The sequence below is a fragment of the Montipora foliosa genome, chromosome 3, assembly GCF_036669935.1.
Source record: "Montipora foliosa isolate CH-2021 chromosome 3, ASM3666993v2, whole genome shotgun sequence".
Classification (NCBI taxonomy): Eukaryota; Metazoa; Cnidaria; class Anthozoa; order Scleractinia; family Acroporidae; genus Montipora; species Montipora foliosa.
The window spans coordinates 37355893-37376796 of NC_090871.1; the positions used below are offsets into that span (position 1 = coordinate 37355893).

A 20904-nucleotide genomic window follows, 5' to 3' on the forward strand; every position below is an offset into this window, starting at 1 on the left:
AAGGAGAGATGTGGGGTACAGACGTACATGCCAATGGTTTTGTTGACGAAAACGGACGGCTGGAAATTAAATTTATTATTTATTATTTGAGTATATGACATGGAATACTATGGAACAACAACTAAAGAATATCTAGCCCACAGTTTTTCAACTAGTAAACTTTTTAGATAATAATCTGTCGCCGTAGTAAACCTTGGACGTATAGAGCTTCGTAATGAGGTATATACTAAGGGGTTTTTTTACCATTGAGGACCAAAGACAGGAATTTTAAGAAAACAATTTCAAAAATCAATTACACTGTAAAGCCGTTTTGATACAACGCGTGTTGATCTGGATCGAAACATGGTCAGGTTTTCCGTCTATCATGTCCTTTGTTAATCGCCTTTGCACGAATAAGTCGATTTATTTTCATCACACTTTACCCACTAAGCTATTATTGGATATTCTCTCTAAGTGATGTTTATTTTAGCTTTTATTGTTTTCATTACGTGGGCCCATAACCGAAGGACTTACAAGCGGCATCTTACAGTGCTCTGTTGATTACTGAATGATACTTAGTTTGATTCCGATGGTAGTTATATATAATGGGGCTTTTAAGTGTAAGCCGGCCGGGGCAAACCTTTACTATGTTAAATATCTTAATTTCGTCTAGAAAGCATTGATTTTTATTTATCTCTTGAATTTTTTGCTGTTATGTATGTAAACTTGCGGTATCGGAAAAAAATGACTCGTATTTCCAGTAGACTGAATATGTTCAATTTTCACAATATGTGTAATAAACAAATTACCGTCATGATCATTGAAAATGCTTTCCCCATTTACTTTATTTCCATTCATTTTTACTTAGTTTACTAACTCCCCTTTAACTTCCCCAATAAGTGAGCTATAGTTGTGCATGGGGCTATAGTTCCTATGTCAAAAAAAGTGTCCTGAATTAAAGATCATATGAAGAAATAGAAAACTGCCTAAAATCCTTCTGAGATAAGTTTTAAACTTCAAAGAATTTTTTTGGGGAAAGGTCAAACTACCCATGCGAGCTCTACACATGCATTCCCCTCAGTTTCAGTCACCGCGAGAAGGAAATACCTTTTACAGTATAAACTTAAGATTTGAAGCCTTTCACTCACTTTGCGCTGGTGACGAAGTGCATCATTTCTAGCCTGTATAACGGTTTGTTACACCGATCGAAGTTAATGGCTAAAACAGTTTCATTACGAAGACACGCCCCGCCACATGTTGTGAGCTCCAGCTAAAGCGTTTATTTGAATGAAAGATGGATAACGTTTTTGAGCAACATACCTTGCGTGCGACCAAAGCACTGCGAAGTTGTTATGGAAAGTGACTGGCTTCCAAAACCCACCTCGTTCGAAGTTGGGCGTCATATTATTTTTACTCAAATTCAAACGAGCTGCAATCGAAGTTGATTCAAGACCGGCCAAAGCAATCGAGTTCGATTAGTAGTAAACACAAGTTTTTTTTAACTATTTCACTCAAATTCAACCGAGCTGCAATGGAACTTGATTCAAGGTCGACCAAAGCAATCGAGCTCGATAAGGAGACACCACTGTTTTAACCGTGGTGCATTCAAACACCGTCCTCGGTTGTAGTTTGATCGTGTACGATTGTTTGGTCGTACTCGGTATATGGTAAACGTGCTCGTTTGACCAGAAATCTCAAATGATCCATCAACTCAGTTGATAAAGCCAGTTTTGAGCGCTATCCACTGGATGACTCAATTGGTCTTGCTGGTGTTTATCCGCTGGATAGTGATTTATCCGGTGGATAGAGTTCTGATCTCCAAATAAACCTGGTATTGGCCAGCCGAAATATCGTTAAAAATACATTTCGCGTTGTGGTATCAGTCGTGCAGTACTGAGTCTACCTGGCTTAGTGAGCGGCGGAAATCGAGTCTACAAATAGGTCTTCGTCGCTCCAATGCTCGGAACGTCAGCTATTTAATCTTTTCACGTTGGCTATTTACCCTTCATCGACTCGTTCGATAAAAGCAAATTTTCGTGTTTGACTCTCCCGTCGACGCAGCATCACAATTTCTTTAGCAACTAAGCCCTTCTCACAGTTCAGGGACCCAAAAAGTCCCTAGAGGGCACATCTCGGCCTTTTTGAGGCTCAATCCATCCTCTGGTTGCAACTAAAAATAAAGTTGGGAGCCAAACATGTACTAAATACAATATTCGCGACCGTATTGTAACCGATATGTACCGGTTTGGGTGTTCCGCATCATATACAAAACACTAATGGATCTATTAGTATTCTGCCGGTAGCAATTCAATATCAATTCGTAAACCCAGTTTTTCTCTGTTATCTTTTCAAACCCTCCCCAAGCTTTGAGACAGTTGACATTTGTATCGGGCTTACAGTGATATCCATGTGAACTTAATTCCACTTTTGGATGGTTTAAGATCGGGACACACCAGGCGACAAGTCGCAGCGACAAGTCTCTACCACAAGTTGCTCCGTGTGTACTCCCTGTTAAACAAGTCGCTGCAACACGATGCCTGTTTGGTGCACACGCAGTGATGTCGTATAAGGGGGAATGTAAACTGTAGTTTTCAAATTCAATATGGCTGACCATATGACGGTCTCTCATTGGTTCATTTATATTTTGTCGCAGCGACTAGTCGCCGGAGGTGTACACACGGTGCGACAAGCTGCTTTCGCTAATTTTGTCGCTGCGATTAGGCGCACGAATTCAAACCGACTGATCGCGGCGACAAATTTCTGCCGCAGCGACAATGATTTTCATGAAATTAACCGTGTCACACATGGCGATTTGTTGCGGCGACCTGTCCCCGCGACAGGTCGCAGCGATTTATCGCCTAGTGTGTCCCGGCCTTTGAACCCTCGTGCAGGAATTAGCAAAGATTTTTTTTTTAAATGAAGAGGTTTTTCTTCGGTTTCTTATCTCGCTCCGCTCGGACGCAAATGATGCTATGAGGGACACAAACAAACTATTTTCCCGACAAGTCATGTGATTATCCTTATTATTAGTACACAACACCAAATCGTGCAAATTCATTTAATAAGAAAAAACGTTACCTCAAAAAACAAATGAAAACACAACGAAAAACAAATAAACTCAACTAACGATTAAATTTTTGCATGGCTCCTGTAGATGATTTGTGTTTTGGTTTCGCATTGTTTTCTCTCGTAAATAGCTTGGCCTTCGCTCCGAACATTTTGTTGGCAGGAAAGAATTCGCTCTCGTGCAAAATATTTTTGTTTCGGCAGAGTGGAGCACAGGTTAAATGACGGTGGAATGACCGCTCTAATTCCAGTCAATGCATTTGGAAGTTACGGACGGTGTCTACTAATTCAGAAGTATTTTTGCGCGATTTTATGAATATGCGGGAAAAGCAGATCTCAACAAGTGTTGTTATAATCCAAAAAGAAATTCGGGGTAAACCCCACATTTTTCAAATATAATTAATCAACAACATCAGCAGAAAGCTTTAAAATACAAAGCAATGTATGGCGTTCCTTTCCAAATTAAAGCTTAATTATCTCTGAAAAATGCATGGTTACCCCCAATTTTCTTTTTGGATACCAAGAGCATTTGCTAAGTTCTGCTCTCTCCGCATAAATTTAAACCGCGCAAAAATATCCCTGCATTAGTAAGCACTGCCGATAGGAAATCCGAGCATCTGGAGATGCGCAGAACGTATGCGCAATAACAATAGTAGGCACCGTCCTTAATGCTTGGTCTTTTTCTATTTTCAACTCAGCAAAGAACTGTCGCAGTTGGACTTTCTGTTTTGAGATTCCTTGTATTTTTTCTTTTCTCACACCATTTCTCCAGCTTTTTCACTCCCCACTCAATGTTGCTATTTTGGTGTTTTTCGCTCGATCCTTTTGGTCAATTTCATCCAGTTGCTCGTTGTGTAAATACAAAAAAGCTGAAAATTTGGGACTTCTTCCATTGTAAAATAAAATCTCCAAACGTCAAACGTTCACTGCAGAACTTCAAAGCTCATGCACAAAACTCCGCACCAACAATAGCATTGAAATGGTATCCTTAGGAATCCTCAGGATCTCATTGGCCGATATCAGAATGAGAGTAGCATAGGCATTTCCAGCCCGGCTCCCGTTTGGACCGACAAAAAAGCGCGTATAGAGCGTTTTCACATGACGTCACGGCGGCCATGTTGGTGTACCAAACTAATCCTCTGGGAATTGAACTCCATTTTTATGCAAATACTTTCTTTTGTTTCAGCAATCCAATATGGCTGCTGGTCACGTGAGTGAATATTGATAAGTATCCCATGATTTTTCATGTGCAATTTGGAAAATAATCATAATCACGAGCCACGTCTTTGAAAAAAATCAATTAATTTGTGCTCAATTATTCCAAATTGCACTCGAGATCACCTGTTTACCCCTCCTACGAAGCCCAATACTAAATCTTTCGAGTGGTGTGTTTTACTTCATATCAAAATTCAAAAAGGAAGTAAAAGCTACTCTTCTTTATTGAGAAATTATACTTCACATTAAGTTAATTGACATAATCTTACTTGTACAAGCTTGATTGCCATAGTAACTTGTTTGGTACTCTACAGAGTCCTTTCAGAACCGCTTAATTTCCTTGAGTGTATTAAAATAAAAAGATAAACGTCACTTATGACTGTAGATTGTTCCTGAACGTCAGGTACATGGCCGGATTCCAACTCGAATTTGACCGTCGACATAATGGTATTTCTCATGAAATCAATCATGCGTTTTTCGCCACGAAAAAACCCCTTTGAATTCTCCATCAGTAGTATTGCATCAAACAGTTGATCGTCCGGCGATCATCACAAGCACTCCCTCTCGAATGTAGTAATTGTGAATTGAATATTCTCTGTTGCGCAGAAAAACCGCACAAAGCATTTAAAATCATGAAAGGAGCTATTACAATATTTTGACGTGATTAATAGCTATTGTACGATTGTCAATCAAAGATTTCATTCACTTTTTCAAGCCTGTTTTGCTTTTTTTTTTTTTTGTACAAAATATTTTAAGTTGTTAAAAATAGAAGAATATTTACTCGTTGTTATACATGGCAAAAAGCCTACATTAAGAACAAAATTCGTATCCCTAATTCAACTGATCAGCCAACAATTAGCACGAAACACCACTCAGCGGGTTTAAATTAAATACAGCCTCTACTGAAACAACCTTCATATTTTTGGGTATGTGTAACCCCTAGCTTCTCGCTTGCCTCAATTTCGCGGTTATTTATAATCGGTTCTCGTGTGAACCTCGTCGTTAATTTTGTTCGTCTGAATTTATTCTTGAATCTTATTAACGTTGCACAGTTCTTTTGTTAATAGACTATCATCCCGTAGATATTGCACCTAAAATTAGTCCTGAAGGCAGAAACTCTTTTTTTACCATGAATTAGAGGACCCTTAGAGTCGCTTAAAATGGGTTTATCTTAGCACTACATTTTACAAACAACAGTTCGTAGTTACTAAAACAAGGAATGACCTCAAATGATCTACAATGACCTACAATGACTTACGGTAACATACTACAATGAGGTACATTATGAGCTAAAATTAGCTGACCTACAATGAGCTACAATGGCCCACTTAAATAACTTACAACGAAAGAGAAAGACAAAAGAGGATCAGGGTGAAGAGTTTGGTGAGCGGAAAACATCCGTTGTGCATTGTCACGCAACGCGTTTAGTCCATTGCATGACAGCCCAAATGACGACAGCAATTACGCACGTGGCCTTGAAGGCAGAAACGAACTGCGAAAAGACCCTTGCGTGGTTTTCGTTTTATTTGTTTTAAAGCTAAAATGCAAATGCACAAATATCAACAGTTCGCTTGGCAACGATAAAATCTTAATTAGAGCAAGAAAATACGAAGAGAAGATTATAAATAAGTTATTCTTCCCAGAATGTTTTCTTTGGTTCAGAGTGCACAATGAAAATTTTCAGCTTACACAGCAACGAGGTTTTGATTGGTTCAAAGCAGAGTGGAGTGTTTTTAACCTTTGTACTGCAAACATGCTGCAGTGCCCTCCCAGCTGCAAATTATCTTTTGTTTTAGCTCATTACAGATCATTAGCTAATTTTATCTCATGATGTACCTCATTGTAGGTCATTGTAGATCACTGTAGGTCACTGTAGGAAAGGAACTTTATTTAAGTGTGTAGTCGTTCTAGCTAATTGGGGACACTGGAGAAAGCCTCTCGGTTAGGGCCTGCCTGTCCTAGGATTTTAGAACATCTAAAACATGGTATAATTGCTCATTTTTAACGGATTTTTACCCTAAAAAGGTCACGTATAATTTTCGGGAGCCTTTTTTCTGGCTTAAATTTTCGAAAAGGTAAGTTTTGATCCCTTTAATTTTCGGATCACTAAACTTTCAGCTAGGGAATCCGAACAGATGAAAAATTTTTAGGGGATAAAATAGGCCCAATCTACCGTTCAAATACTAAAATACGTTTAACAATGTTATGCTTAAGTGGGTTTGAACTATATTCTCGTTGGGTGCCCCTGCCTACACCCCACTCATCCCCAGTGGATCACTGTAGGTCGTTGTAGGTCATTCCTTGTTTTAGTATCTACGAACAACAGTTACGTAGAGACAAAAACGGTAATCCGAGTTAAAACAGTCCAGACTCGGGTAAAATATAAGTGTTCATTTTGGAAAGAAAATAGCTTTTCAATCAATTTTTTTTGCCTTATTCATTCAAGCGCCACGACTTTGCGGTCTAACCACATTATTATCATCGGTCTACACCTGAGTCGATGTGAAAGGGCTTTGAATCCCTAATAGAATAGCGACGATTAAATATTAGATGCTTTCTAAATAATTAAAACTATCCGAAAGAACTCGATGGCTCACTGAATCGTGCTCTACAGGAGAGTGTGGATTTCTTGTAATTGACGTGAATGCTTTCTTTCCATCTAAAGGCGGTGTTACCGGGCCAACTTGCCACAACGATGTTTCGCGCACCATTGTTGATTTCAAGTTGTCGTGCAACTTTTGATTTGGCGACATGTTGCAAGTTTTTGAATCGTTTTCGCAACATATTACCGAGTCTAAAGGTTGCACGAAAAATTGTTCTCGGGACCATGTTACACTGTGTTCGATTTTTCGCAAACAAAACAAAAACATTGTCGCAAGTTGTCCTGTGTAATACTGCCTGAAAGCAGACAAGATCTTTTCAACTCAAAGTGGACATTCCCACACATGTAGGAAACAGGTTATCTTGTTTTTGTCGGAAAATGGCGATTTCCCATTACATTCACATTTATAACCCGAGTTACTCGTTGAAGAGAGTTTGAAATGTTGGGCGTAATCTGTCGAACATGTCATTCCCATTGCTTTCGTATTCTGTTGAAAAATGAGAAAAAACCAAGTTAGGCAAGGCATATTTAATTGGTTTCCGAAATGATTCAGACCAAAGTGTTGTAAAATATTTAAGTGTCGAAGGCCAGAATCAAATAGAACAATAATTTTCAACTGAAAATTTCAACAGGGTTAATCGTGATAGAGAGCAGACCTCCATATTCTTGTTTTATTGGTTTTTTTTCGAGTTAGCATCACACACACACATCTTCGTCACCTTATTTTTCAGACAAGAACTTGTCGATTATTCTTTCAGATGCAGTCTCTTTACGAATTTGTTTTTTTTCACAAAAGAAAGTACGTTACAGCACAGGCGGCCCAGATGTTGTTTGTGATTTATATACGTGACAGTATTGCGTTACGTTTTGAGCCATTTAAGAGAATGTATGAAACGATTCGAAAATCGCTCTAAATTCAACTTGTAGTAAAGGATTTAAATAAAAGAAACTTACTTTAGTCTGCTCTTGTGTTATTTTGAAGTCTTTGTGGCAGCTGAGGCGTTCTAAAGCCATTTTGACAATTTAAACTTTTCCAGGTTTGCTCTCCATTAAAGTGAAACGAAAGGCTAGAGACTTGGTCGGCCGACGGTTCGAACTCGAAGCTCCATAAATTCCACTAAAATGCTCGGAGCTCGCCAAAATTTCCTCACGGTAGCCATCGATAATTCTTTTTTCTAGTTACTTTGCCTCGGATCCCAAAGTTTATCTTATCCGCCCGAAAAACGCTCCTTTTCGAACGCTGGCTGCCCATTTCTGCTTCATTTTGATCCGTTACGAGTGATCTTGGCCACGGATTTCAAAATCGTTGGCTTAGCGACCACCTCCAACACGACAAAGTCGCTCTCAACCGTAGGGAGGCACAGGTCAATTTGCTCTATGCAAATTGGACCGTATCAGGGTCCCTAGGGAAATTACACCGGCAACGGCGGGAAACACGGTCAAATATTACTATGCTAACAAGACAGTTGCACGTCGTTGCTGTTCGTTGGTCAGTTCTACTCGAGAGCACTATCTAGTGGCATCAATTTTTAGACCTTTAAGCTCTGTTTTATCGAACAATTTTAGAGCTCAGTGGAACTGTTATATTGAGCAATTTAAGCGCTAAAGAAAAGCACTGTTTGTGAGCGATTTTAGCGCTTAAAAGCACTGTTTTTCTGAGACCTACTGAGCGATTTTAGCGCTGAAAAGCACTGTTTTGGTGGGCAGAGATGGGAATGCCAAAAGGTCTAAAAATTAATGCCACTAGATAGTGCTCTCGAGTAGAACTGACCAACGAACAGCAACGACGTGCAACTGTCTTGTTAGCATAGTAATATTTGACTCATTTTACTGGTCTGCAAGCGGCGTGTTTCCCGCCGTTTCCGGTGTAATTTCCCTAGGGACCCTGATACGGTTCAATTTGCATAGAGCAAATTGACCTGTGCCTTCCTACGGTTGAGAGCGACTTTGTCGTGTTGGAGGTGGTCGCTAAGCCAACGATTTTGAAATCCGTGGCCAAGATCACTCGTAACGGATCAAAATGAAGCAGAAATGGGCAGCCAGCGTTCGAAAAGGAGCGTTTTTCGGGCGGATAAGATAAACTTTGGGATCCGAGGCAAAGTAACTAGAAAAAAGAATTATCGATGGCTACCGTGAGGAAATTTTGGCGAGCTCCGAGCATTTTAGTGGAATTTATGGAGCTTCGAGTTCGAACCGTCGGCCGACCAAGTCTCTAGCCTTTCGTTTCACTTTAATGGAGAGCAAACCTGGAAAAGTTTAAATTGTCAAAATGGCTTTAGAACGCCTCAGCTGCCACAAAGACTTCAAAATAACACAAGAGCAGACTAAAGTAAGTTTCTTTTATTTAAATCCTTTACTACAAGTTGAATTTAGAGCGATTTTCGAATCGTTTCATACATTCTCTTAAATGGCTCAAAACGTAACGCAATACTGTCACGTATATAAATCACAAACAACGTCTGGGCCGCCTGTGGTTATAGCTGTGTGATGATCATGTTAATGCTTAGCCTGCGAACGCAGACACATTTAAGGCGGTCGTTTCTCTCCCCCAAAAAATAGCGTCTGCCAAATCGAGCTGCAAAACGATTTTCGTGACGTAACCAATTTTCTTTTTCGGCTAATCACGTTGCATGAGAGAAGAGAGAGTCGAGTGATCTCCGCGCAATTCGTGTAATCATTGTCTCCCGCGAACCTTTGAAAAGAACAACTTTGAGTGAAACGTCAAAGAATTGAGATTCCCGGCCGTGGCGAATGTTGCATTATTTACCGGACAAAATGTTTGGTTGCAAAGGAGAAGATAAATGTATTGGTGATAATGCTTTGGACATCTCCTCTTTGATACTTCGAGCCGATTTCTGTGGGCTTTCTGCCGCACGAAATGCTATTGTTGACTGATACGATACAAGAATGCCGTAGGTTAAGTGGACGAGCTTGAGGACTACATTAAAAGGCAGTTTAACGGTGACATTACTCTTCAGCGCACTGGAGGCGGAGAACTGTCTGAGTTTTGGTGACGCTTGCACGGATGTTTCGAAGTAGAAAAAGTATTCTGAAATTAAGCAACCAGTAAAATCGCCCTGAGCGCCGTTATAAGCCCTAGAATATGCATAACTCGGATTGCGTTGGAGACGACAGGTCACAGGTCAATGTTTTTCTGATACAGAAACAACCCTAACCGTAATGCTAACATTAGGTCTAAAACGTTTCGTTTAGGCTTAATTAGGCCTAGGGTTAGCTTTAATCGATGTTTAGGATACTTTCTGTATTGGTAAACAATGACCTGTAACCTGTGTTTTGTACCTGCCGCGATGGAGATTCTTAGCCGTTCACCGATCCTAGCTCTTGTTTTTGCACCACCCAGACCCCAAAAAGTCGATAAAAAAGCCTTTGGAAGTTTCAGTGAGAGCTTAATGTATAAATATTTACATCAACACCGCTTCCTAAAGCGGAAACTCAAGGCGCTAAATTTGAAGGCATTGTCTCTTTCAGAGTCAGAGAAAAGGAGACCAAAGGACATCTTAATGTAGAATATTCTAGTAAAACAATCCAAACTGAAGAATTGGTAATGGGTTCTTCTCGGCCGCAACAAACTTGATCGTATCCTCCTTAACTTTTGGATACCGAAAATGGATACTTTTTGGATACTTTTTCCTTAACTTTTGGATACCGAAAATCTCAAAATCTTGTTTAATATCCTCCATAATACCCGCCATTTGTCTGACTTGTTTTTACGTGGACAAGGCGCTAGTACTTTGCGTGTTCCTTGCGTGTTGGTTCTGGAGATTTAGGAGCCTAATGCTGATTGGCTAACAATTTTACGTCACAGAAATCGTTTTGCAGTTCCATTTCGCATACACTATTTTTCGGGGAAGAGAAACGACCGCCGGAAATACGTCTGCGTTCGCAGGCTGGTTAATGCTAAGCATACACCTTATTCCAAAATGGCCGCTGATTTATGCGCATACAAATTGGTCCTTGTTGCCTCTTTCAAGATAAAATATTCTTTTGAATTCTAAGCTTAAGAACAAGGCATCAATGGCTAATTTTAATAAAAACAAAAGGATATTTAAATGGCGGCCATTTCGGAATAAGGTGTATTAGCTCAGCCATGAAAAGCATGCACATTTACCGGTGGTTCCTGGTAATACGCGTATGCAGTGCTTCCTACTGTCATTGATGTTCCATCGATTTGGCGGTGTTTACATTTATCGAAGCCTGTTGATTGCCTAGGCTAGGAATACAAACGCGAGAAATTGTCATACCTCACGTGTAAAGTTGACGAATAGTTTAAAACATCAGGACTCATGTTATCGCGAGTCATCATTGGCATGGTTAGACAATATACACTTAATGCATGGTCCCGAGGGAAACAGCTAGTTTTGTTTCCCCAGAGTCCGCAGGATTCCGAGGAAAGCAGAACTAACTAGTTTTCCGAGGGACCAGACATTAAGTGCTTTGTTGTATATTTAGACTTTCCCTTCAACAATCGCAGCAAAACATCCGGAGAGGGCAACAACTGCGGAATTGTATCCCGGTCGGAATATATTTGAATTTGATCAGGGGCAGGTGACCAAGAATCAACCAATCACTATGCTCGTTTTGTTGAGTGAAAGTCTATTAATATAACAACAAAATTTGAGGAGAAATAATCCTCGCACTCATCTGGATAATTTAAGGACGGTGCCTACTACCAGAAATACTCGGATTTCGTTTTAGGTGGTGCTTATAAATACAGGTTAATCAGTCAGGTTAATTATCTTCGAAAAATGAGTGGTTACCCCCAATTTTCTTTTTGGATTTCAATGACACTTGCCAAGATTTGCTTTTCCGCATATTCAGCAAACCGCGCAAAAAATACCTTTGAATTAGTAGGCGCCGTCCTTAAGCAATTGTTTCTAATAGACACATGAAAAATTCAGGTGGTTTTAACGAATTCGAACCCACGAATTGCACTGCAGATGTTATGTAATAACGTTTAATAAGAATTGGCCATGTTCATTGATAAATAAGCAGAATTTTTCATCTTTTCAATTGTTGGTGATGATGTTTGTGGTTGTGTTGCTTAGCTAAGATAGTATTGTAAGTGTTTGGTTGTATTTCATAGCACGATAAAAAGGCACCGGTTTCTTAAGTGAGTGGACACGTAATAACGATTCCCCATATAATGCTTGTTCGTACTTCAACACACACGAAATCTTTTGCTGAGCACTCATTGAAAGTGCAGGCATAGTACTCTTCGAGCAAAATAGGTGCTTCCAGTCTTAGTTAACTTGGGTAATACTTACATACTTTAATTGACTTCTCCCCATAGGGACTATTCAGGGCCAATGAAACACCATTAACGTAACGACAGAACGTAACGACAACAACTGTTAAGACTCCCAACTGACCGGAGGCAAACCAGTTGGCTATTTACAAGTGTAGCTGAGCAGTTGAGCCAGGGACTACCAGCAACAAATTCAAGCAGTGATCAGAACGTGCCTTGAACCTAGGATCCCCGGATCTCACTGGGCCTCACTGCTTCCTGTAATTATTTGATAGCTTTTAATTTTCTCACCTTATAAAACGTTGAGTTTACGTTCGCCAGAGAACCTCTTAAATTGTTGTATAGAGACTGAAGGTAAGTATAGGAAGCATTCTGTGCATCATTCACCATTTCCAGTGTTTTCATGGAAGAGTTCATCCTGACGTAACGTCGCTCCAGGCTACCAGCTCTACTGCTCATATTTATACTGGATTTTTTAAGCTCTTGAACACGTGACTCGAGCTGTGTAACATTTTCCGCAAATCTCTTTCTAATCCGCTCGGCCAGTGTTTGGTTCACTCTCAATTCATTTACTCTCGCCGTCAAATAGCCATCTCTATCTCTCAGTGCCCTCACTGATTTGTTTATGACCTTGAATTCACTCTGAAGTTTCGATTCAAATGCTTTATGTGTACGAGTCATGTTTATCCAAACACCATCCGCAACAACTACCTAAAAGAATAAACTAAAACAATTATTTTCTACAACCGGACAAAACATTGACCAGCGATTACAAAAACTGAATTGGACATTTAAGGTGTAATCGTCGGTTTTCTTCTCTAAGCATCCCAAATAGCGGTATCATTCTCCGGTAATCAAAAACAAAATCTAATCTCTCTGTTAATTATTTAGACATACCAGAAAAGTAAACTCCAAACTTGTCAAAGTTATATATTAGTATTCACGTATATGTATTTCACCATTAGCGGATGGGTAGTTCTTAGCCGAGTCAGGAATTTCAGAGAAATTGACCCTATAGTTTGCCTTTTCTCTCCACGAACTTTATGCAATCAAGTCCTCGCAAAGAAAAGGCTTCGCAGAATTGTAACAGCTAAGAGTTCTCAGGGACATGGCGGCTTGGACAAGGGGTCATCGGTGTTTTTACTTGAACAAAAACGGACCAAGTTCGCTACCCATGTTTGCCATTATGGAGCTGGTTTGGAGCAGAGTACATGTACTTGCCTTTAAAAGTGAGTCCTGGATTTTGATTCATAAACTTCCATAAGCTCCTTTTTCTATGTTTTTTTTGGATACTTTGGGCTTTCACCTCTTTTCAAAACCAACATTGATCTCATTGAACTTAAGCCGCGGCTACACGAGCGATTTTCGTCTCGCGCCGGTGATGCGATTTTTTCAGATTTTGTCGCGCATTTTATGGCGACGCGACAAAGTTTGAAAAAATCTCATCACCAGCGCGAGCAAAAAATCGCTCGTGTAGCCGCGGCTTTAGTCTTACTCCAAAAAAAACCAATTCCCTAAGTCAGTAGCGTACTGGTGCTCCACTAAATGACCCTGTAAGTTCATTAAATTGATTATTATTATTATTATTATTATTATTATTATTATGATCATCATCATCATCATCACCACCATGATAATTTCGCACGGCACTTACTTTGTTGGCAGTTTCATTAATTATCCTTCCCTGAGCAAAAACGTGTGCCTGTAGAATTTCAACCTGTGCAATAAAAAACATGGCGATTGACAATCGCATCGCAAAATGAAGTTTTACGCTCGCCCAATACCCTTTAAAACACCGGAAAATGTTTTTTAAGAAAGTAGTTTGGAAAAAAAAGTTAAAAACGAAAAAATTATGTTCTTATTGAAATAGTGGTTCCAAACAAACCAGCGAAGCAAATAGAGTGAGTTCTTTCGTGTTGTTTGTCTCCTTTAGTCTTTATCCTCCTAAGAGGGACACAGAGCGGTAAGGTTGTTTCAACAAAACAAATTTAACTGACTCAAAGGATGGTTGGGTATTTGGCATACTTTAAAGTAACTTGACAGCCTTATCTCGCCCCACCCTTTCGCTTTTCTTGCGACAATTGAAGTAATGTGCCTTAACAGGTTCCTCATCCGGAAATGAAGTTAAATGTCTAACACAGAAAAAATATTATTACCAACCTGTTTTTCATGCTTTCTAACAAAAAAATTTACTGCACGTTCTCTAGCCTTCTGCAAAAAAAAAATCATGATTTTTATGATTTTAGTTTATTTCTTTCCTGTAAACTAAGATATCGAGCAAGTTCTTCAAAGAGAGAGACAACTTAGAGTAAGGACATTTTCAATCTTTTACGACAAGGAGAAACCCGCCGTCTGCCTTTTTCCGTTTTACCTAAGTGCCATGCTAAATCTCTCTTTTTCCTGATTTAACAAAGCTGCCTTAAGTTACGTCCACGCAGCCGAAATTCCACTGAGTAAGCGGAAATTCCACTGCGTTAACAGGGGATTCACAGGATACTATTGTCCTTATACTTTAGAGGTCTCCGGGCTTAACGTGCCTCGCGTGGCATTAAATAAAGACCATTGAAATTAACGTGGTTCTAAAGGGTTATGCAGGTTAACCTCTCTCGATATTTCAAAAGTTTGGTTAGCCTAATAAGTAAAACGAGTGAAAGCTGCCTGGATGACCCGTATGTCCCTTGATTTCTCCAAAAGACGATTTGGCGCTGGCAATTTGCATTTCCCTGTAATCCCTCCGCCTCAGTCAGGTTAATAAATATTCCGCCAAAATCACATGAGAATCCGAACATTGTTTTACCGCCAAATTTGGTAACATCGCAAACTCTATGACGTCGGAGGGCAGCACTGATGCAACAGGCGACTACCGTTGCACGTGAACACAAGATGATCAAAGGTGGTGTGATTTGTCACACTGGCAGGAGCTATCCAGGGAGGGGGTGACCCTGCGGACATTCAGGGCCAGGGCGTGGGGTTTGTCAGCTAAATTCTCCTTTGCCGTGCCATAAACTCATAGTAAGCCGAAATTTACAACGTGCAGTGGGCAGGTGCACTTTATTTACTTATATTCTCTCAACCTCAATTAATATAGCAGATAAAGAATTTATCACGATTTAGAATATTGACGTTTGGGACTTGAGGGTTCAGCTGCAGCGGGAAAAAAGTGGATACTGATAAATCCCGGGGATGGAGGGGGGGGGGGGTGGGGGGTTCTGTGGAAGTTTTTGGTGAAAAAGTATTGTTCTTGGCTGGGGGGATCTTGGCTGGGGGGATTTGTAAATGTCGTCGTGCATATACCTGGGAGTTCCATTTGAGCAAAACGGGAACCAACCTGTTCCTGCTAATAAATGGCAAACAACCAGTTTCCGTTAACTTACTTAACTCATATCTTAAAGAGTAATATAGATTCTCGTACAGCAAAAAAAGCCCTAGAGACCGTTCTTTAGTTGTTCATTGTCATTCCATATCACTCCACCTGCAACCATCCACAAAAGGTACACTGGAGAGTTTGACCACACACGATCTTTACAAATATTTTTGTCCTGTTTAGAAACAGGACACCCAGGCGGGATGGATAAAAGCAAAATATTTACTTTTAACAGTAAGTAAGTTCCTACCATTTTTGCTGTCATCGCGGTCAAATTGTTTTCCAAGTTTTGAATCATAACCATTAGACTTTGGACCGAGACGCTTGCTTCTGTGCTGGGGTCATGAATAGCCTCGTTTCCTGTGGTCACTTTGTTTCCTGTTAAGAGACCGGAAATACATTGAGTAATCATAGAGGATACCGAACTCAAGACAAGTAGCTAGTATTCATACCATGGCGAGATAAGCCTCTGATTCTCTCAAGATTCTGTTAAGTAGTCTTTAAGGATGCCATCATTGGAAGAGTTTAGCTACCTACATAACAGGGGCAAAATCCCAGTAATCACAGCCTACGGTGATGGCCACAACCAAAAATCTTTTATCCGTGTTGGCTGTAATTGTAACCAAAATTCGTGTTTTGCTCACCACACAAATTCCGAGGGTTTAAAAAGAAGTAAAACACGCCAGCAAAGGATAGTAATTGACGTTACGTGAACCACAACAAAATACGAAACAGTAGATTCTTGGCTAAAAAACGCAATAGGACACTTATTGTGTTTAAAATATCCTGCACGAAGTACCAGAGTGATATTCCCGCCAAAAGTCAATGCCCTTATTGACCTCGTTTTCGAGAATGGCCACCAAGAAGAGCGACTACATCCGACTGCCATCAAAACAACGTGACAATATGTAAACAGGAAATCATAATGGAACTCTCTAACATCAAACAGAACTTATAATTAACCAGAAAATTTCAAACAAAAGTACTTCGGGGTAGTGAAAACGGGCGGAAATTGTGCTAAAATGAACGAAGATGACCTCAAGGGTTGTCTTTTTTGTTTGTCTTCGGCGTTTTTGAAAGTTTAGATTTCCTGATTGATTTTCTTGCGGGTTTGTGGAATGTTAAACATGTGACCCTAGAAATGATGACTATTTTCAGTGAAGCTTCTATCACGGAAACGTAAAATCTAATTTTCACAAATCACTTCATACTAAGCTCATAGTTATTTTTCACAGAGAGTTTCAGACTCGTTTGTGACGAACGAAAATCATAAGGATTAGCTCCGTTAGACAACAGAGAGCTACTTGTATTTTAGTAATGCACGACAACCAACGCCTTTGGCGCGCAAAAAAGACGGGTTTGTTTGCTTCTGATAAAACAATACATGCATTGCAGAGGGAGGTGTATCAGGCCACATCAATAATTTGGGATTCCTTCGTAGCTACAAAGAAGAAACATACTTCAAAAGCTAAATCAACATCCTTGATCATACGATACTTCTACATTTTAAGTAAGATGTCACTGGAGGGGTAGCCTTTTATCAGTACGTAGCGTATGTATAAATCAGGACTAAAAATAATCAGTGAAAACGCAAGGGTGAAAATGTCGCTTTCCTGTTAATGAAATATTTCCGGTTTGCTATAAAAGACTGACATTTGAACATTTCTTTTCAATGAAATGAATCACCAAGGGATTGAATCAATAAATGAATGAATGCGTAAATCGTAAATCAAGTTATCTCGCTGAAATCGTTCTGTCGATCATTGCTGCTGTTTTTTGGTTGTCAGTTAGACGGACCATTCACTTCTTGGGTTCAATAAGAAAAGTTGATAATCTCCAGACATAACTAGTACGTGAAAGCACGCAGAAGATGATACTTTAAGCAAAATCGCTCTTACAAGCTCTGCTAAAACAGCACGTAATAGGTGATGTAACGTTCTATTTTGTGGAAGTTTCGAGTTTAATCATACCGTACTTAAACAGAAAATCACGTTTCACTAAAAAAGCCCCAAAAAGACAAACCCCCAACAAATACCTTCTATGCAGGAACACTTGGGGCCTATTTTTCCCGAAATGATCAAGATGACCAAAACCAATGCTGCCACGGAAAATGCAAGGATAAGAAACAGGATTAGCTTGCTGAGGCATGAGTCTCTTGTTACTGGAGGCATAGACTCTGCCGTCGATATACTTGAGGTTGATGAGTCGTCCGAACATTCCGTGATTTGCCTCTTGCGGTATGGAACTGAATGGGTCGATTCATAAAGATCATTTGCCTTCTTTCTTGGTCCACTCATAGCTTTAGCTTCTGTTCTTACACTTTTTAAGTCTTCGTAATCATGTTCTAGTTTAAGACTCCCGAAATCACTTTCTGCATAATCGTAAGCGGAGTTTAAGTGCACTTCTCCGTTAGTGAGTGGAAAACATGAGTTTGAGTTGTAACTTCTCAGGCTTCCAGAAGACTTGGTTAGAGGAGACGGCGGCGTTATATAGTTCATACTTTGCCTACTGGTTGTAGACATCGTTGACAGTTTGTCTTTTTATCCAAAGTTAGAAACTTAAACTCCGGCGGTCTTGATTTTTCCCTTTACTTTTCCTGAATTGAGGTCGATCACAATGTGCGTGTTGTGTTTGCTTCAACTAATGCTCTTCTCCTCCCTCTGTCAATACACAGAAGAGATGAATCACGTGCACAGAGCGGCCCAATTGCGTCCAGGATTAAATTTCGCGAAGGCGCTAAACGGGGAACGTATGAATGAAAATTTTGGCGGGGAGACAGGGGCACCCAACGTCAATTTTCGGAAAATATCTGTTCGGAAGACGATTTGAGATCTAGAATTTTCGGAACATTTGTTCTAAAATGTCTTGCTTGCCTGCCTGTCCTACGATTTTCGAACATCTGAAAAATGGAATAATTTTTAACGGATTTTTACCCTAAAAAGGTCACCTAGAATTTCGTCGGGAGCCTTTTTTCTGGCTGAAAGTTTCGATAAGGTAGGTTTTGATCCCTATAATTTTCGTATCACTACACTTTCAGCTAGGAAATCCGAACAGATAAAATTTTTAGGGGATAAAAATAAGCCTAAATCTACCGTTTAAATACCAAAATACGTTTAACAATGCTATGTTTGAGTGGTTTTGAACAATATTCTCGTTGGTTGCCCCTGGGGAGAAAAAACCATACTGAAAAAAATGGCATGAAAATCGACTGAGGAAGACCAGGCTTCACTCTTTTTCCCCGACTTTGGCTTTCAGATTTATTAGTTTGAAGAGAAGAGAATTTTAACGTAATTAGACCGTTATTGACTTTATATATCTGTGGGTCGTTGGCGTTCAAAGCGCCACAGCCTTTCAGTTATCAGTCTTCCACACTTTTTGTTCTCTTCTTCCCTTCACTTCTGCTAAATTACTATTTATCTTAAGGGGGTGTTTCTTTTGATTTTTACATTCTCCCCTCAGAGTTGCCGGGTTAAATGATAAAAAAATTCGGATAACTGACAAATGTCTTGATTTAGCTGCCATTTGAACCCCATCCCGTGGTGCCTGCACGCAAACTTTAAAGGGGACAAATTGGTGGTATGTTCAAATTTCTGAAGTTTTGATATTGATAGACTGCAAATGTGTGGTCTTCTCGAAGATCTGTTTCTTTCTAACCAAACCTCTAACTACGACCCAGGCGTTGAAATCAGCGTAAAACCGTGTCGACGATAATTTCCAACACATGTGGCTCCAGGCAATCAAAGGATCACTACACTAAATGAGACTGTTTTTAGGTTCATCCCTGCCGGGTGAGAGCATTTTGTTTTTTCACCGATTAAAAAAGATTTCGATCGGTCTTATGATACGTAAACCACTGCGCCTTGCCACAGGCGCTGAAACATGCCACAAGTGTTTCTAAGAAAAGTCTCACATTCGTTGTCTGAGGTCTTCGACATCTTTCTTTTTTTTTTTTGTTGACCCTTAAAAGAGACCATATGAAAACACAGAGAAATAAAAAATACGGTGACTTTTAATGATGGCAAAGATATTATCATTTCAGTAACACTATCAACTACGTGAAGAGATATAAAAGTGTAAATACCGGTATACACTTTTATATTTCTTCGCGCGCAACCCTAAAGGAGACCTTGACGGCTACATATGATCGCGTTTTGCCCAGAACATCCTAAGTGAGACCAAATTCCGAAATTTACACCCCTAAGCGAGACGACGAACATCCCTCCCCTTTTGATATAGGAGTCCCCCGCCTCCCTCCCCGGGATGCCAGAGAGGACGTCAAACATGAGCGATTCCTACCAGGAAACTGCACGGCGAATAAAAGTTAAAAGTTTAACTCGGCCGGTTCCGTTTAGCTCTATGCCGCCGCAGCTGCATAGTACAAGTATGTGAACGGGTCACTAAAAATACAGAGGCATTTGTTTACTCAAGGTCAGCTCTCTCACCACATAACGTTTTGTTTGATACCGGTGTTATGCAATACTAATAATTGCCACTCCACATGGACGCCAGGTGTACCTAGCGTGCTTAGTGCACTTTGAACGGAATGTGTATTACGATAAATTACAATAGTTTTGCTTCTAATATTACTCTTGACCAAACCCTCTGGTTTCTGATTGATGGTAGAGTCTTGGGTGAATTTTAAAGCAAGAAATAACTCTATGTAGAACGGAAAATTCCATTTCCTCCTCCCTTCTCTACTTTTCCGCATAAAATATAAATTGAATTTTGAGTAAAATTCCCTTGAGAAATTACTCTTATATAAAGCAGTGCTTGATATGGCCTGTACAAGCACCTTTTTTTTTTCTTTTCATTTACAGATTTGAGTTCTTTTCCCCAACCCCTGAAAGGAGTATATGTCATCCAAACCCTTACAAAAAATCATTACAGTCTCAGCAATTGAACATAGTATTACCACAACATTTTCATTCGATATAAAGCTCAAAAGCATTTTCAATAAAAATCATTAAAAGAAGGTTCCAGCAAATACAGTACTACCATAATCTTTTCAACGACACCTTTGGATGAAAATTTTGAACCCCTAGCAGATCTCACGACTGAAAAAGGCTCACAGTAACCGCCTATTGACTACTAAACCCTAATATCAAAGTTTGAGACTCTGTAATATGGACAATCTTGGCGGCATACACGGTGTATTTTGTTTTGTGCCCTACATTTCCTTTCACAGGTGGCCAACCGGAAATTTAATTTGGGGTTATCGATCATGACGTGGAGTAAGTTTGCTACATAATTTGATATCATTTAAAGAAATAGGTTTTTAAGGTTTGCACTTTTTTTAAAAAGTACTTGGATTCCACGAAATCGTTTATAAAGAAATAGCTAGTCCCTCCAAGAAAACAATTCCGGGGAAATGGTGACTGTTTACTTGGCCTGGTATGCGATTCACACAGACAC

General features: G+C 39.8%; 2 protein-coding genes and 1 long non-coding RNA gene across 4 annotated transcripts in view; 1 reads left to right on the forward strand and 2 right to left on the reverse strand.

Moving 5' to 3' along the window:
* The window catches only part of LOC137994794 (TNF receptor-associated factor 4-like), a 4398-nt gene extending 3538 nt beyond the window's left edge, over positions 1-860 (forward strand). The window contains exon 5 of the mRNA XM_068840387.1: positions 1-860. This exon is cut by the window's left edge and continues 65 nt beyond it. Coding sequence (XP_068696488.1) covers positions 1-98 — 98 coding nt within the window. The 3' untranslated portion in view covers positions 99-860.
* Positions 861-4466: 3606 nt separating this feature from the next.
* On the reverse strand, positions 4467-18161 carry LOC137997394 (uncharacterized). 2 transcript variants are annotated; one of them, XM_068843358.1, is made up of 7 exons: positions 17528-18143; positions 15743-15852; positions 14289-14339; positions 13783-13845; positions 12420-12839; positions 10992-11093; positions 4467-7349 (listed from the first exon to the last, which is right to left on the reverse strand). In XM_068843358.1, exons 1-7 carry the CDS (start codon positions 18012-18014, stop codon positions 7185-7187), a joined length of 1398 nt encoding a protein of 465 aa, XP_068699459.1. In that variant the 5' UTR covers positions 18015-18143; the 3' UTR covers positions 4467-7184. The 2 variants fall into 2 exon arrangements, with proteins under 2 accessions (XP_068699459.1, XP_068699458.1); XM_068843357.1 differs by having other exon boundaries at positions 5044-7349; positions 15743-15870; positions 17528-18161.
* On the reverse strand, positions 15944-16264 carry LOC137997395 (uncharacterized). Its single transcript, XR_011122463.1, has 2 exons — positions 16137-16264; positions 15944-16025 (listed from the first exon to the last, which is right to left on the reverse strand). It is a non-coding gene; the product is annotated as an uncharacterized lncRNA (long non-coding RNA).
* Positions 18162-20904: the final 2743 nt, after the last annotated feature.

What these genes read in the sequence shown, in the direction of transcription:
- LOC137997394 (XM_068843357.1), bottom strand. Translation starts at nt 18,014, where the DNA reads ATGTCTACAACCAGTAGGCAAAGTATGAACTATATAACGCCGCCGTCT. An exon ending in TAAACTCAACGTTTTATAAG is followed by an intron (nt 11,094 to 12,419) that starts GTGAGAAAATTA and finishes TTGTATTCCTAG; the next exon opens with CCTAGGCAATCAACAGGCTT. An exon ending in CGTATTACCAGGAACCACCG is followed by an intron (nt 7,350 to 10,991) that starts GTAAATGTGCAT and finishes ATTTTTCAACAG; the next exon opens with AATACGAAAGCAATGGGAAT.